We start from the raw sequence: 17,714 nt of genomic DNA, 5'->3' as shown, positions 1-17,714 counted from the left end.
ATTTTGATTATAAAAATGCGTAAAATGATTGGAATCATCCAGAAATTACATTTATATCACAGATCAGTAGAGAAATATTAATATATATGTATATAAATTGGGTGTGCTTTGCCTTCAGCAAGAGCACAACCTTTGTTCTCTCACATATATATTATTGGGTGCATGTGCTCACGCCTTGGGCGAGCACAACCATTGTTCTCTCACATATATATTATTATTGTGAGAATGCTGTTAAGCATTCTCACAATAATAATATTGAACTGTTTTCCTGTTTCTCTTTCTTATTGCTGAAGCAGCATTCCAAGTATTGTTCTTTGAATCTTCAATCAACTTATTGTTGGAATGCTATGGAAACAAATCGTGACCAAAATTAAAATGCATTTGCAGAAATTATTTTTCATTTTAAGAATGTGTATGCATTATTTGACTCAAATGAAATTAGTAATCAATCATCCTATTTGCATTTTAATTTTCTTCAAGAGTGCTGAATCTTTCACTTAATTAAAATGAAAAAGAAATAGACATTTGAGATTTCATTTTCAAAACATGCCCAGCAAATAGATACCAAAATTCATTTTGAAATGTAAAATTTGAAAATGAAAATGCATTTGTAGAAATGCTAATTGAACGTACCAAAATTCAATTTGAAATGTAAAATTTGAAAATTCAAATGCATTTGCAAAAATGCAAAATGGAACGAAAAAGCATTCTGAGCGGCGCAGCAGAGTGACGTCAGTAGCCGCTCTTCTTCAGCTCCCTGCTGACCGAGCTACCCATCTTGTTCGGTAGGGGCCGGTGTGCACATCTGCATTACATTGCAAATGTGCCGGGAAATTGATTGAATTGCCGGGTCTTTAGAGGACGCATCACAGACTGAGCAACTTGATGTCAAACAATGACTAAAACAGTGGCAGAGCTACTATTAATGTGTGACTGTGATTTACTATGTAAATCTGTGACGGCAGAGTATGCAGCCAAGCTCTCTATGACTTGTTCTACTCGGTCACGGGCATCAGACTCAGATATATTTTTTGATTCTACCTGCTCATCTAATTCTAACAGTGTTTGCACAATTTGAGGGAGCGCCATGATCTGCGATGCGTCCTCTAAAGCAGCGGTCCCCAACCTTTTTTGCACCACAGACCGCTTTCATGTAAGACATATTTTCACGGACCGGCAGGGACGGACTGGGAGGAAAGATAGGCCCTGGACAGCTGCGCTGCTAATGCATGCACATTCTGGGTTTGATGTGATCATAGTTAGTGACTTCCACACCTAATGCGGGCATGCAGAGCGCGTTTTTGGAGTTTTATGTAAAATAAACAGCCGTTTTTTCAATTTACAAAACCATGTCTAGTGAATGTGATGTATTTTTGTCTCTTAATTTTTCAGCCCCATCTTAAGTTTCTTAGCCTGGTTTTCCATTGTTATATTGTTACTAGCTAGCTTTCGATGTGTCAGTCCCACTGTTGTGTGTAAACGAGACTGTAAGCTACGACAGTGACACCCAAAGTGCGTTCCTTATATCCAGTTTAGGCCTATTCCATAATTTAGTTTGATTGCTGTCACGGCAGAAAATCCCGCTTGATGTTGGAAATGGAAGCAGGGATTTCAGTGCTTTAGTGACGATCTCAGGATAGCCTTCATCCAAAACACCGAGTTGTTGTCTCAAACAGGCTTCATTGAGTGGTAACTATCACTTGTCATGTGTCAAGAGGAAGAGACGCGCATGATACCGCTCAATAAAGCCCACAAACTTGCTAAAAATTGAGTAAACAAACGTCTTTGCAGAGCTTTTATGCTCAGGGGAAAAGGCCCACGGAGAAGGAGAGAATCCGGTACTTTTTCAGAATAAAACGTCTTTCAGACTCTGATAATCAATTAAAAGGAAATAATGTTATAAATTATTTTTTGTGCGGCCCGGTACGAAATGACCTACGGACCGGTACCGGTCCGCGGACCGGTGGGCACCGGTTGGGGAACGCTGCTCTAAAGACCCGGCAATTCAATAAATTTCCTGGCACATTTGCAATGTAATGCAATGCAGATGTGCACACCGCCCCCTACCGAAAAAGATGGGTAGCTCGGTCAGCAGGGAGCTGAAGAAGAGCGGCTTCTGACGTCACTCTGCTGCTCCGCTCAGAATGCTTTTTCGTTCATTTTGCATTTCTGCAAATGCATTTTAATTTTCAAATTTTACACTTCAAATTGAATTTTGGTATGTTCATATTGCATTTCTGCAAATGCATTTTAATTTTCAAATTTTACATTTCAAATTGAATTTTGGTATGTTCATTTTGTATTTCTGCAAATGCATTTTAATTTTCAAATTTTACATTTCAAATTGAATTTTTGTATCTATTTGCTGGGGCATGTTTTGAAAATTAAATCTCAAATGTCTATTTCTTTTTCATTTTAATTTAGTGAAAGATTGATTACTCTTGAAGAAGAAAATGTAAATGCAAATAGGATGATTGATTACTAATTTCATTTATGAGTCAAATAATGCATACACATTCTTAAAATGAAAAAGCATTTCTGCAAATGCATTTTAATTTTAATTTTGGTCACAATTTGCTTCCATAGAATGCTGCTTCAGCATTCCAAGTATTGTTCTTTGAATCTTTATTGTTGGAATGCTGCCTGTTTCAGGCTATGACTGCTATGACTTTTCAGCTTTCTACGTCTTATGTTTGAATTAATATAAATAAATATTCATAATATTTTTAACATGGTTTTCCAATGGAGTTTTTTTTCAAACGTCTTAAAACTTCTTCAATTTCCAAATCCTTCTTTCAATCTTTCAGCTAGAGCCACCATTTAAACTTTAAAATGTTGACAAAACCCTAAACTATTTTTTTTTAAATCAGCTTTTTGATATCTATTCAACTTTTTTCAATATCACTGATTATTTTTCATGACTTTTTCAAGCCGTTTCTGAGATTTACATGGGTGTGTACGTGAAAGCCTAGAGTGCAGACTGAAACGCTTAGAGTGGAGGGGAGCTTCGAAATCTCCTTCAAAAAATATTTCTAGTTTGCCAGCATTGCCACAATTTTCGCTCTTCATGCTTCATTTTTGGATCAATAGTTAGCTAATTTTGTGCTGGTCGTAGACAGTTGTCTGTGGAATCCAACAGACGTACACATTTGTTCAGAGCCCCACGAAAGCGAGACTCTCGCCCCATAGAGTCCAATGCAAATCTGTTGACAAATTCGTCAGAGAAAGCAGAAGGAACAAGATTTTGAAACTGCCGGTAGAGTCGTATTTCTGACCGCACAGACATATAAATGACATCTCTGGTTTCGGCAGAGTCTTGGGTCTCGGAAAATATCCTTATTTTTGGGATTGGACGTATAGTTTTGCGTCTAGGTTAACTTGTTTGAGGTGTGGATTCTAGCTACATTTCTGTTATTCTCTGCCATCAATCATAGCTGCACCATCACCGTGGCAACGACAGACACGCAACACTCAGTCTCTCACACAGGTGATTGGTATTAGCTGATTAGTGGAGTCACAAGACAGAGTAATATTTCAACCTAATACAATTTATAAGAGGTGTGTTAGGATAATTTCTTTATCAAGTAATGCACAGAGTCGTTGGATTCAAAGAAAGTACAATAGTTTAATGCTTGCCAGCAAGGAGACAAAGTCTGATCGCAATACAAGGTCTGGTTTACAAGTCTTCAGGTAAGACCATTTATTGGTGAGAAGCCTCCTCCCCTGCATATCAGCTGTCAATATGATCGATCCCAGAGACAGAGTGCGCGTGCACGTGGAAACTTACAGAGTTCTCCGACCCTAGGCTTGACCATATGATTCACTCAACACATATAAGGTTTATTGCACTTCTAGTATGATAATGGTCAACCTAGGTCAGTTTGTTTACGTAAGCCTAGTGTCATCTATAGGTCATGTGGGGAGAGGGTTCTCTGCTGGCAAGGAATGCTAGCACCAGTATTTTCTGAATATAATGTTCCATTCTAAATTTCTCCGACAAGGTGACGCTGCAGGTGCTGATAATATCTGTTTTACTACTATTGCTAATGGAACTTTGTTCTACTACGTGATTGAATGCGTTCACTTGACCATGAGAAACCCGATTACTAGCAATTGTCGGTTTATGCCAATAATACGATTAATCCGTTTACATGTGTAATTAGTTATGCGATTACTCAATAAACGCGTCTACATGATTCTTTTTATTAATCGTTGTATGCTCCACGGACAAAACTTGCACCATCATCCTTCTGCAACAAAGTGTCGCTGTGTCTTCCTGTATCGGCCCTACTGCTGTATGTTTCATTATGTTTCATGTTTCATTAGCATCATGACATTAGCCTTTGTTGCCCGGGCAACACATACTACAGCGGTCTATGATGCATCTGTTTTCAATAAACATTCCTAACTAATACATTTTCGTTGTAGGATTTATTATGACAATAGATTACAAGTAAACTATTTGTTGGTGAAATTATCATTACCTGTGGTTTCAAACCAGTGTAGCTCACTGCAACGCTGTACTGTAGCCTACGTATAGCACTAATTAGTAGCTAACAAAAACATCTCCACACAGCTGTTTAGGAAGTCAAACGGCGACAGAACATTCGGCGCTCTACTTAAATCAAAAGTCTTTCAATAGGTGAAACTATCTGACTACTAACCTGAACTCCATTGCTACAGCCTAAACTTTGTAGCCTGGCTCTGCCCTCCTACGTACTTCCGCGCAATTTTATTTTTGCTTCTGTACATGGGTCTGGCCATGAGGTACGTAAGTCAGATTTTTCAGGTTGATTTTCTACCGGCGAATCAGCGAACAGAGGGAGTGGCTGAGAACGATTACGTTGATGTCGTGCGCTAGTTTGTGTTGTAGTTCCGTAATGGCGGCGGAGAAAGATGCGAGCAAAGCCATTCGGTCCGTTGTGGCAACGCTGCCAAATATCCAACAACTAAAGCTGGAGCAAGAACAAGTTTTGCTGAGTTTTGTTGTTGGCCATGATGTTGTGGCCCTCCTCCCCACGGGGTTCGGTAACAGTTTGATTTTCCTGCTACGGCAGCTAGCTCTGTTACAGTAGTGGTGAAGGAATTGGCTAAGGCGAGCGCTAGCGATTGGTTATGGCAGATCAGATTGGCTCTGGGCAGATCCAATAGTTTTAAACTTCAACAGAGTACCCGCCTACAAGGAAGTCAACGCTTGTCAATGGAGCGAGGCCAGACTCTCTGTACAAATGCAATGTACGAGAGTCTGGTTAGAACCAGGATATAAACTTTGTCCATCTGTTCATGAAAATAATTAATTTCAGCCTAAACCGTACAACGGAACATTAAATCCAATTCAACCAACGCAATCGCTACCAAGACGAACACAGCAGTAGTCTAGTACTGTACCGAAGTAGTACAATTTACCGGGGCAGTTTCTCCACACAGGGCTATATCGCATTTTGCATTGTTACTGACAATGATCGCTACCAGTGAGCATTTTATGAATGAGCGATTTTGCACTAAATAAATGTCAAGCTTATTTACGTTTTGGGGGGCATATTTTCAGTTAGCAGATGGTACTGTTTGAATCGCGATTCCATCTTCTACTGCCGGGTAACGTCGTAGAATAATCTTCAAAGGGGGTTCTTTATTAATGAATGAATGCAATGAGTAGGCTAAATGCCTGAAAATATCATGAGAAGGGAAAAACTTAAAATGACGTTTAAGTCATAGAGATTAGGTCAATTTTTACACCGGTCTGCCAAATGTATTCGTTGATTCAGCTATGAGGCTGCCTCTTGCAGGGGAAATGAGAAGACGTCATATTTCATTCTACACTTAACTCGTATTTTGAGTTGTAAATGAGCAGCAAAAAAAAGATGCTTTTAAATCTACGTAATCTTTATAAATAATAAGTAGGCCCTATGCATTTTTATATAAAATATACAGAAATATCAGTTGTAAAAATGTCATTCAAAAACGGACCCCTGTGCAACCGACGCAAGCAAGCACACCCTACAATTTCCCCAGAAATTGTACCCTCTCTAGTTTCTCTTGCTACTACATTCAAAAACACAATGTTGGCAGCTCTGATCTGATGAATCATAACAGAAAATGTAATTGTTACCCATACCCTGTATCTGTATATTGCCTGATATAATGAGGGAAATGTTATTAGTAAACATCAAGCCATAAGAAGTTCTTATAACAGGAATGTATGACTGCCCTTAGTTTTATTAACTAGATATTGAATGTGCTGTCATATGGGATTTGTGAATTAGTATTTGGGAATTACCTCAAATACCTCAATTGATAAATTAAAAAAACATTATTACGGAAAAAGTTATTTCTCATTGAGAAGTCAATCCTCACTCCTTAAGGAGTGAATTTGATTTGTCAGTGCTGTGTGTCATTTACCCAATCACACATTTTAAACTGACAAATGAATTCCCATTACCTGATGGAAAATGGATGCATGCTGTACACACACATCCTTTCTCACTCTTGTTCCCTTTCTCAGGTGACGTCTCGGTGGACATTCCGTTGCCCTGGCTGTCCTCAGGCCCTGTCTCATGATGACTCCCACTTTCATGAGCGTCACAAGTGCATCAATTTCTTTGTAAAGGTGTATGGCTATATGCCGCTCCTCTACACTCAGTTCCGTGTGGATTCTGTGCTCTTTAAGACACGCCTGCCCCACGACAAGACCAAGTGTTTCAAGTTCATATAGTACAGGTTTCACAAGCCAGGACAACGGGAAGAGATTAATGGTACAAAATGCTGGCAAGATTGAAAAGAAAACACTTTACAAATAATGATTGGAGCTCAGACCCACTTTGACTGGAAGCTGGCAGGAACTATTGCCAATAAAAAACAAAACAAGCCTTTGTTGTTTTTAATGTATTTTTTTTTTCCTCATAGTGTTCCATCAAGCTACCACTACAGATCTTATTTGAACCACTCTATGGACCTACATAAGAGAGGCAAGACTATCCTACAGTTGTTGAACTGACAGTGACATTGTAATGAGAAGTTTTGAAAGTAACTGGAATAGTGGCTGGACGGTCATATTAAACCAGGCCTGGGCGTTGTCTGAGCAGTCACTTTTCAATTTTGGGATGAAAGGAGGGTTAAAGGCATGTGGTTGTCATTGCACACGTTTTGTTTAGTTTATTTGTTCTTTTGAAATTTGAACTTTTATGCTGTATTCTGTACTGCATAAGAGAAGCACTGATGGTCACAGAAATATTTCATTCAATTGTTTTGGGATATTTTTAAGTGATTTGATCATGTAAATCTTATGTAGGATGAGCAGTCACCAAAATCTTTGTCCTAGACAGATCCTACCAGCCTGCCTCTGCAGAAGGGGTACAAACCCATTAAATGGCCAAATTCTCAGTAATTATGACACACATGGAACAATGAAACTGACACTCATTACTCACAACAAATCCAGGAAACTAGCCATTATATTTAAGCTGGCAGGGGTAATTAGTAATTCCTCACATCAGGTTTATTAACCTTTAGCTTAACCTTATTTAACACTTGACTTTATTAAGTCAGTCAAGTGTTATGGGTTTTACTAAGTGTGTCCATGATGGTTGAATTTGAATGGTCATGGTATTTCTGCCTATGATTGTTAACTAATGAGAAGTACGTTTGAGGGCTAAATTGTACTGATTTGGCACTTCTGTCAAAAGTTTTTTTTACATCCGACTTGAGAAGTAAATTATTTAAATAACAACATTGTGCTAATCTAGTGACGTCGGTCCAGTTTCAAACCTCCATAAGGATCTTCTCTCTACAGCAACTGTGTTGACCCTCTTGGTTTCATTTGAACTGATCTTAAACGTTTGACATTTATTTGACAAAGAGGTATAATATCAGCTGATAAATGGCACACAACACTATTGGCAGTGCACAATGGAAATGTGTTCCAAGGGATGCAGTCTGTTACGGCCCCTTCCATAGACACACACACTGTACTCCCAACAGACCCCATACTGCAAAATCCCAAACTGTATTATTGTGTAGAGTAGTTCAGCAGTACAACCCTGTCCCATATTTGATCTTGTTTGGATTAACCCTGTTAACATGACTTGAAGATCAAGATTCCTTTATTGGAAATGTTTCAATAAAGTAAGAGAGAATATGACCCTTAATTTCAGAAAATATATATTTTCTCTAAGGTTCAAACTGTGAGGTTTTCTTTATTAAACAGGACTTGTGGGCCAATGGATTTCTGTATATTTATTGCATATATATTAAAGATGTTCTGACTGATGCTTTCTCTTTGATGAGGAATAACGTGAACTGCAATCAGAGAAACCAGATGCTCGGTAGTTGCTTTTTCAAGCATCACTATTATTACTCAAGAGAACCTGCATGTAAGTGACTGTTATCCCTGAGTATATTTGAATAATGTAAACATGAACTAGTCAGGTTAGGAATGGAAATCAAATCAAGCACTGATATAACTTTTGAGTACAGAGTTTGTAACAATCGGAGTCTTATTGCTTCTATTTGATTTGAAGGTTTATCTTATAATATATCCAGGCTGACACTGCATGGCCTGGTGTTTTGAGTAGGCTGATGTCACAGAAAAGGCTTTTAAAGTCAACCCACCCCATTCCACTTCTCTATTACACCTTACCCTCATGCCCCCCAGGTACAGTAGCACAGCTGGTTTTCCCATTGCCCCTTGCAAGGAACGGCGGTCAGGAAGGCAATCATTCCGATAGGTGTTGAGTGTCGTGAAACAGTGGTCCCCGTTCCTGTTTTTTTCCCTTTCCCAGGGCTAGACTCCCAGCCACCTGCAACACTAACTGGATTTTACAAGATTGATTAGAGGGTAAAACAAACAACTAAAGGTTAGAACATGAAATTACAACTCCCCAGTGTTGTTTAAACATGTGACTTCAACTCTTGTAGTTATTTTGTTTTCCAACCCTGCATATGTTTCAGGCATGAATATACTTAATTAATGGAAATACTTTATCGATTTAGCTGGTATGCATTTAACCTCAGAGTTTTTGTGGTACTACCATACCCAAAAGGAGTGGGACTGCTGGGAAAAGGCTAACATGTCTCACTCAGTACTGATATACAGTATAAAGTACACTATATGGACAAAAGTATGTGGACACCAGACCATCATACCTAGTATATTAGCTTGTTGGAAATCCAATTCCAAAATCATCTGCATTAATATGGAGTTTACCCCCTCTTTGCAGCTATAACAGCTGCCACTATTCTAGGAAAGATGTCAAGATTTTGGCGTCTGCGGGAATCTGTTCCCATTCAGCCAAAAGAATGTGATGTTGAATGGGAAGGCTTGGCTCACATACGCCGCTCCTATTAAATCCAAAGGTGTTCAATGGAGTTGAGGTTAGGGCTCTGTGCAGGCCACTCAAGTTCCTTCACACCAACCAAGCTGACCCTGGACCCTGCTTCGTACACGAAGGGACAGATTGACATCCACCACACCCAGATATGTCCATCAGACTGCCAGATCGGGAACCATGATTTATCACACCAGACAACACGTTTCCACTGCTCTAGAGTCCAGTGGCAGTGAGCTATCCACTCCAGACAACACTTGGCAGCACGCATGTTGACATGAGGCTTGTGTATTTGTGCTCGGCCATTGAAGACCCATTATGTGAAGCTCCAGACGTATAGTTTTTATGCTTCCAGAGGCAGTTTGGAACTGTGGTGAGTGAAGCAACTCTCGGCGGTCCCACTTTGTGAGTTTGTGGGGTGTACTGCTTCCTGGCTAGGCTGTTATTTCTCGGTGGTCCTTCTTTTAGTGTATACAATTTTATGCAAATGTTTTAGTATCCCTGGTCAAAATGTATGTTAGTGTGAATAGCTAAGCAAGTAAAAGATTACCTGATTTCCAAAAGGCATAAAGTTAAAGATGACACATTTGTTAAATATTTCATGCAAGATACATTTTTATTTCCATGTTTTACAGTTTAAAAAAAATAAAAAGTGCCCAAAGCAAAGGTTTGGGCACCCTGCATGGTCAGTACTTAGTAACACCCTCTTTGGCAAGTATCACAGCTTGTAAACACTTTTTGTAGCCAGCTAAGAGTCTTTCAATTCTTGTTTGGGGGATTTTCACCCATTCTTCCTTGCAAAAGTTCTGTGTAATTCTTGGTCCGTATTGCATGCACTGCTCTTTTGAGATCTATCCACAGATTTTTTATGTTTAGGTCGGAGGACTGCAAGGGCCATGGCAAAACCTTCAAAATCCTTGCGCCTCTTGAGGCCATTGTGGATTTTCAGGTGTGTTTAGGATCATTATCCTGTTGCAAAAGCCATCCTCTTTTAATATTCAGCTTTTTTACAGAAGGTGTGATGTTTGTTTCCAGAATTTGCTGGAATTTAATTAAAGCCATTCTTTCCTCTACCTGTGAAATATTCCCCTTGCCTCTGGCTGCAACACAAGCCCAAAGCATGATTGATCCCCCCCGTGCTTTTTGGATAGTTGTTCTTTTCAATTCTGCACCCTTTTTTCTCTAAACATACCTTTGCTCATTGCAGCCAGAACTTTCAATTTATCTTCATCAGTGTCCACAGGACTTCCAAAATGCATCAGGTTTGTTTAGGTGTTCCTTTGCAAACTTCTGATGCTGAATTTTGTGGTGAAGACACAGGAAAGGTTTTCTTCGCATGACTCGTCCATGAAGGTCATATTTGTGCAGGTGTCACTGTCCAGTAGAACAGTGCACCACCATTTCAGAGTGCGAAATGTACCTGAAGGTGAAACTGAGGTTTTGATCAGCTTTTCTAGCAATCCTACGAGCAGTTCTCTCTATACATTTTCTTGGTCTTCCAGACCTCAACTTGACCTCCATCATTCCTGTTAACTGCCATTTCTTAATTACATTACAAACTGAGGAAATGGCTACCTGAATACGCTTTGCTAACTTACAGCCTTCTTCTGCTTTGTGGGTATGAATTATTTTAATTTTCAGAGTGCTAGGCATCCCATGACTGCTGATTTTTCGGACAAGGTTTAAGGAGTCAGTATTTGTAAAGCTGGGCTTTCCTTTCGATGTTTGAGAACAAGTCATAGCACTAACAAGCTAATTAAGGTCTAAGACCTTGGTAAAAGTTATCTGAGAGCTCAAATCTCTTGGGGTGCCCCAACCTTTCATGGTGCTCCTTTCTTTTTTTCCACTCTTTTTCCACATTTTACAAAACTAAAATAATACAATAATTCTGCTTAAAATGTTGAAAAGAATGTATCTTTAACGTTATGCCTTTTGGAGATCAGGTCATCTTCCCCTCACTTAACTATTCACAGTAACAATTTTTTTTTTACCAGGGATGCCCAAACTTTTGCATAAAACTGTATATAAGATGGGGTCTACTGTTAGTGGAGCATGGGTGTTGTTCTTTTCTCACCCGCTTAGCTCTTCAATTTATCCACACAAACACACTATAGTGAAAAAGAGCTGAACAGTATCTATAGATAAGAATGTTAGCGCTGGTCCCTTGCCTGTCATAAAAGTTCCACTCATCAGGGGAGCATCACATCTACATGAAACAGTAGTCAGCAGGCTATGGTGAAACAGGCTCTCTCCGTAATTCACTGAAAGTAGTATAGTGTTTGATTCAGCATAAACCTAATGTTTTAAATATTGAGAAACCTAGCAACCTTAACTTCTGCAATGCCTATTTCCAACTATGGTAAAGACAGTTGACCTTTTTGTATAATCTGAGACCATATTTTTGCACTTCAATAGTGAACACATGCATGGAAGACACATGTCCATACACTCATAGATTAAACAGTTGTAACAGCCAAAAATATATTAAAATGAATGAAGAATGTTGCATTAATGTCACATGTTAGCAAATGGTATTGTCAAAGTAAATACTTTGGGGATATTTGCAGCATGCCAGGCCCTGACTGAGCAATCATTGTAACCCATACAAAATGTTATTTTCCAGGTACTGGTAAGGAAATGTGGCAGAAAAATATGCTGGTGTCCATCAAAGTTGGAAGAAACAAGGATTTTCTTGTGGACAATACCAATCTTTGGTAAAAATTCAAGATACAAATAGTTCATTGTTCAAGTAATGGAAGCCTCCTGATCATTCTCTGTAAACAATGACATGCAAAACATATATATATTGAAACACTATTGAGTCCATTAACAGTTGTTCTCAGTCACGTTGGTACATTTTTCAGATCACAATGGAAATTCTCAAAACTATTTGTTCAACCTCCACATCATCTCTCTACACATCATAAAATCAATGTCTCCTTTTAAACTATGCTTAGGTACATTCATGCAAATGAATACGTACAATTGTTTGCTGTTTCCTACATTATCAATCGCTTATGTCATGTTGATCAAAATTTACTGGTTCACTATTAAATAGTCTTACCCCCCAAAACATAATTGTTCATCCCCATACAGAGCTGCATGTACAGTTCTGCCCAAGGGGTGTTTTCTATGCTTACATTACTACCAAAAATAATTGTGCTATGCAATGCTGTATAACAGTCTTGTCTTTTTTTCTGTATCGCAATTACATGGTCTGTCAACAAGTTACAGTACAAAAAGTAAAAGTGTAAATGTGAATCCTGTCTTTTCCAATCAATCTCCCACATACGGTAAGTAATGTGAAACTTTATGTTTAAATTGTTATGTGCCATACAAAAAGACTGCAGCTTTGGGCATTTTCAATAATTGTCATCAAAACCTCAGCCATAGTTTACATCAGAGACAACTTAAAGAATACACTGTTTTATTGTCAACATGGCTAAGCATTTTGACTGTCTTGTTTGTGAACAATGAAACAAGGACTTCTCATTCGGATGGCACTGAACTAAGAATTTTGAGAACGTTACAGGCTTTTGCTACCAATCCATTGTGTTGCAGCTTGTACGAATTGATTTGAGAAATGCACTTTGTTTTGTAAATGTTAAGATTGATTCGAGCAATTTACCAAAGCAACTGAGAAAAATTAAGATCCCCATTAGTTAGTGATTTATCTGGCCTAGGAGCTTAAATCTACACCAGTATGTCTCAAGTGAAGTGTCTGGTTTATGGATTAAAGGGTATTAATGCAATCTATCAATAAAGAAAGTTAATATCTGTGCTTCAACCTTGAGTTGCATTCTCTTACACGTATAAGGGAGTGGTTACGTCGTCTTTTGTCTACAACTTGAGCGTGTCAACTCAAGATCCAGGGTCACCAGAAACTTCCTCCCCAAAACATCCTCCTATGTGTCCATGAGTGTGTGCCACTGGCACACCTGCTGTCCCTCTGCCTCTTTCATCTGAGTCCAGTGGGCCTCTTGCTCCTCCCCAGTGCTGTTGAGGCCAAGGGAGACCCATCCTAGCTTCTCCCTCGGCTTCATGCTGCTCCGTCTCCAAAAAACAGTCACAACCAGGGAGACCTCGGACAGTTGGAACAGTGCCACCTGGAACACAAAGGTCTCCTTGTAGGTGGGGTTAGGCTGGCCACGGCACACCGCTGTTTTACACTTGGACATCTCCTTGCCTTTGGAGTCCACCATGGTCAGCTTCACATAGGTATCTGAGAGGACAAAAAGAGGTGAGGACAGGAAGTAAGAAGCTGCCATCTAGTGGATAACCATGCTTAATAAAGCAGTGCAATCATGTTGAGCTCTGGATGGTGTAATATACCATAATACTGATAAAATAAACTAATTGCATTTAACAGTCCTCACCTCTCATGATATAGAGCTGCCCCCCAATGAACTCTTTTATACAACATAACAGACCATCTGGCACAATATTGCAGAACACACAAGGGACAGGAAAAAGAACAGGAGGGAAGAGAAGTGGACAAGAGAGAGAGGGTATGAGTAAGTGAACAGAAATTGTACAAGATAGACTATTGGACTGATTTGCAGAGGCAGTATTTGGCAGATCTAGCAAAAACAAGAGCAAGAAAAAGATCAATCATTCAAGTGTAGAGGGGAAACATCCTCTCAAAGGTTGAAAAATCAGTGATGTCAGTAAATCAATTCTTACATAACAGTGATTAGTAATACTTGGAGTCATGCATCTTGAAGTATAATATCCCTAAAACTATCATTGCCGTCGGCAATATTGAATAAACATGGCAGAGTAAAACCTACTGGTAGGCTTCTCTGAAGCTGTGTTTTTGAAGTGACTGCCCTGTATGACTTCAGCAGAGAGTCGTCCTGTGGTGGAGTTGTAGATGAGTCCCAGTAAAATCTCTGGACAGGACGAGTCTCCTGTGGATCGGTAGGACAAGGCCCCCGCACTGCGAGATATGCTCACCAGAGAGCCACAACCCTGACACATTGCACAACCAAACACCGACACGGTTACCCAAAGACAACTGACAAATGATATATTATAGAACTACTGGAAAGGAAGCGTGGTCTTGTTTTTGCAGGCATTGTGACTAAGTGTACATCAAGCAGACATACAGAAAAATAAACACAAACACACAAATATAAACTGGCAAGCCCAGTGGGTCCTTACTGTTAGTGTCGAGCCAGGGTCCAAGGTGACAGGCAACACCATCTTGCCCTGCAAGTTGAGCTTGGTCAGGTAGAAGACCTTTTCTCCCAGCACCTTCTCTTTTTTCATACGCCGGACACTGTAGAGGCGGAACCGTACCGCATAGTGTCCAAGAGCCTCTTGTTCCACACGGGAGAAACGGAAGGTCTCGGTGAACACAGGGCATGGGCCCTTCTGCACCCCTGTCTTGGCCCGCTGCTTCTTGGTGGGCAGCAGAACCAGGTGTACCTGCCAGGAGATGTTGCCCATCTGTTTGAGGGCTGGGATATCGGTGGCTGCGGTGACGGTGACTGCCAGCCACTGCTCACCAGAGTCGTACTCAAAGGCTACATCCAGAGTGCCATACTTGGCCAGAGGCTCTGGCTCATATGCCATGGGTAGCTGAGGGGCTGAGCCATCCTGACAGAATAAAAGGTGTGAAGGAACGGATAAGAGAGTGGTAAAAGATTTAAGAGATATCTTGTGAGCTCTTGAAAATTGGTAAATTGAATTCCTCATCTCTTTAGTATTCAGTCTCAAATAATATAATGTCCTTAGTGGAAGAAGAAGAGACTGAGCCAGGTTATGTGTACTATAAACTCACTTCTGGGCCTAGTACAGCAGTACTGTCACTTGGAACATCCTCCTCGTAGCCCTTGTTGAGATAACTATCGGTGTCCTGGTCCAAGCTTGCCTCACTGGAGTGGCAGGTCCTGACACTGCCCTCCTCTGCAGATGACCCCCTCTGACGGGACTTGTGAGCCGGCACATCCATGTCCTGGTAGGGAGGAGGGTGTAACTCATTCAGGGTAAAGTCCCTCTGGATCCGTTGGATACTGTTGGCTGTGTTTATGACAGAAAGATTTAAGTGAAAAACACTGAAGAGCGTGCAACAAGGGATGTTCATGTGGCACAATCTGTGGTTATAAGCTTCTCAGGCCCAACGAGCCTGTGGGCAAATTGAGCGCAATGGCAACTGAAATTTGCCAACTTAGCTTTGTTTCATATTCTAGTAAGTTTTTAAGTTTCATAATGTTTTGTCCAGTAATAACTGGCCAAAAAATTATGAAACTTCACAATTGCATTTTCAGAGACTACAATTCTATTCGGGCTTGAGGACAATTGCAGCACTTTGCTTTTATTTTGATAAGCACATTCTTTGTTTAAACAGGCCACATCAAAGACATGCACGTGTGCATGCCTGTATGTGTGTATACAGTACTGTACATTTGGCTACATACGCCTATGTGAGAACTGCAGGTTGTAACTAACTCACTGTGAGTCAATCATTACAACTCACCATGTCCAGGAGAGGCTACACTGCTGTAGCCCTCATGCTCTGTGACGTTTTTGGGTCTGTTAGTCGAGGTGTGATGTTGCGCCGGCACCTCAGGCCCTCTCACTGGCCACTCTTCCTCGCTGTCAGACAAACCCCCCTCTGGATGGGACTTGTCTGGCGGTTGTAGAAATACTTAGCAGCTAAAACTCACCACTCTTTCATTAATACTAAGCTTACAAACATATGGTGTGTAGACTTTCACACTTTAAAAAACACAAATGGCTGTTTATGTAGGATGAGGCTCGATAGAACAGGGACAGGCAGAGAGAGAAGAAAACTCAGGGCTGATTGAAGTTCACGGCTATAACGAATGCATGAGAGAACCAAAGAAGAGTTCGTACAGGATAATAGAATAAGAGATTCAGCCAATAGCAAAGCAAGATATCCTCAAACCTGTATCGAGTTTCTTCTTACTTGTATTCATGTTTTTCTTTTTATACTTAGATTTTTCTGCTTTCTCCGAGTCCTCGTTTGAGCCTTTGCTTTTTTTGGTGTCTGTCTTCTTTTTGTCTTGAGTAGGGGAGTTGCCCTCATTTTCCTCAAACTCCCCTTTTGTGTTCATCTTTTTTTGAAATCTTGGCTCTTCAACTTTAGCTCCACACTTATTCTGTTTCAAAGTCTTTCTTTCCTCCTCAGAGCTAAGAGATATACTATTCTCACAGTTTTTGGCAGATTCGTTCAATATATCTTTCTTGTTGCCCTCTTTAGAAAAGCTGGCCTCTTCATTCACATGATCTTTCTCTATGGTCTCCTGATGGCTATTTTGTGTTTTTTCTACAGTCATTTTATACATGCTGCTGGAGTTTGAGTACATATATTCCTCCTCCTCCTTTTTTATCTTCTCCTCTTTTTCCTCTTTTGCATTACTCAATCCAGGTTTTTTTACTCTCCAGCATCCATCTCTCCACTCCCATTCTAACTGACTTGGAGTATACTCTCCTTCTGTAGAGTCTGAATTGTTCACGTCTGTACTGGCCTCAGTGTCTTTGGAGGCCTGCTTTTTGCTTTTGCGGGTCACTTTTTCCTCCTGAGTTGCTCCCCCGACCTCTTCCTCCTCCTGGACCTTGTTGATGATAGTGGTGACCTGCTCAGTAAGCTGGTCACTGACTGTGTAGGTAGCATCACTAACGGCACTAGCAAGGTCGTCCACACGGCTGCTGACAGAGTCCAAGATGGAAGAAATGTTCACTGATGGCAGGCTCTGCTGGAAGCTCTTGAAGAAGGCCATCTTTGCTGGAGCTACTATTGACACTGCCCACTAGATTATCTCATCTCTCTGGCTCTGGTGGAGATATTGGTCCATCAGTGTATAAGAGAAGCAGTGCACAGATGTGCATGTACTAAAACCATACTAGTAATTTCTGGGACAAGTCTTAATCATTCAAACATGTTTTTGATATAAGGATGGGAATGGGACTTTATCAATAGTCATACTTACATGCAAATAAATTCAACTATTTTTTATTCTATAAGCACATGTTAGGTAACATTGTAAATGTTACCTTGCTGGTCCTTTTTAAAGTCATTGAGGCATGACAGATTGCTGTTGTTCTCCATTGACAGCTTGTTGCTGAGGTAAAGAAAAAAAAGAGCCATCAGGGCCATGAATGCTCCAATGGAGGACAGGAGGCCGAGCAGCTCAGGAGACACTGAGGAAAGAGACAGAGAGAAAGAATGAGAGATAGATAGAAAGTGAATGAGAAAGAAAGAAAGAAAACAGATAAAAATGTCAACAAAGTTAATAATTAATTCCCACCTGGTAAGAAAAATTCACACACAACAAAAATGAGAGTGACATTTTGCTTCAAAGGTTCAGCAGACACAGGTATGTAGGCCAACAATTGTTCTTGTACACTGTAAAGTTAAACCCA

General features: G+C 40.2%; 2 protein-coding genes across 4 annotated transcripts in view; one reads left to right on the top strand and one right to left on the bottom strand.

Moving 5' to 3' along the window:
* Window positions 1-8,254, top strand: part of extl3 (exostosin-like glycosyltransferase 3) — a 58,317-nt gene extending 50,063 nt beyond the window's left edge. For both annotated transcript variants that reach the window (XM_067241346.1, XM_067241347.1), the window contains exon 6: window positions 6,503-8,254. In XM_067241346.1, the coding sequence (XP_067097447.1) occupies window positions 6,503-6,712 (210 nt within the window). In that variant the 3' untranslated portion in view covers window positions 6,713-8,254. The remainder of the gene's footprint in view (window positions 1-6,502) is intronic.
* Window positions 8,255-11,326: 3,072 nt separating this feature from the next.
* LOC136948014 (synaptotagmin-14-like) lies at window positions 11,327-17,424 on the bottom strand. Of its 2 annotated transcripts, XM_067242271.1 has the most exons (8): window positions 17,346-17,424; window positions 16,237-17,125; window positions 15,805-15,957; window positions 15,109-15,347; window positions 14,487-14,924; window positions 14,114-14,294; window positions 13,700-13,756; window positions 11,327-13,545 (listed from the first exon to the last, which is right to left on the bottom strand). In XM_067242271.1, the coding sequence occupies exons 2-8, from the start codon at window positions 17,069-17,071 to the stop codon at window positions 13,229-13,231; spliced, it is 2,220 nt and encodes a 739-aa protein (XP_067098372.1). In that variant the 5' UTR covers window positions 17,072-17,125; window positions 17,346-17,424; the 3' UTR covers window positions 11,327-13,228. The 2 variants fall into 2 exon arrangements, with proteins under 2 accessions (XP_067098372.1, XP_067098373.1); XM_067242272.1 differs by lacking the exon at window positions 13,700-13,756.
* Between the last annotated feature and the right edge of the window lie 290 nt (window positions 17,425-17,714).

This window comes from Osmerus mordax, chromosome 8 (genome assembly GCF_038355195.1).
Source record: "Osmerus mordax isolate fOsmMor3 chromosome 8, fOsmMor3.pri, whole genome shotgun sequence".
Lineage (NCBI taxonomy): Eukaryota > Metazoa > Chordata > Actinopteri > Osmeriformes > Osmeridae > Osmerus > Osmerus mordax.
This window is presented reverse-complemented; position numbering and strand designations above follow the sequence as displayed.

Excerpts from the sequence above, each read along its gene's own strand:
- LOC136948014 (XM_067242271.1), bottom strand. The coding sequence starts at position 17,071 with ATGGCCTTCTTCAAGAGCTTCCAGCAGAGCCTGCCATCAGTGAACATT. Across the intron at positions 13,757-14,113 it reads AGCTTCAGAGAAGCCTACCA|ATGGTCTGTTATGTTGTATA; the intron begins GTAGGTTTTACT and ends ATATTGTGCCAG. Across the intron at positions 13,546-13,699 it reads GCAGCTCTATATCATGAGAG|ATACCTATGTGAAGCTGACC; the intron begins GTGAGGACTGTT and ends TTGTCCTCTCAG.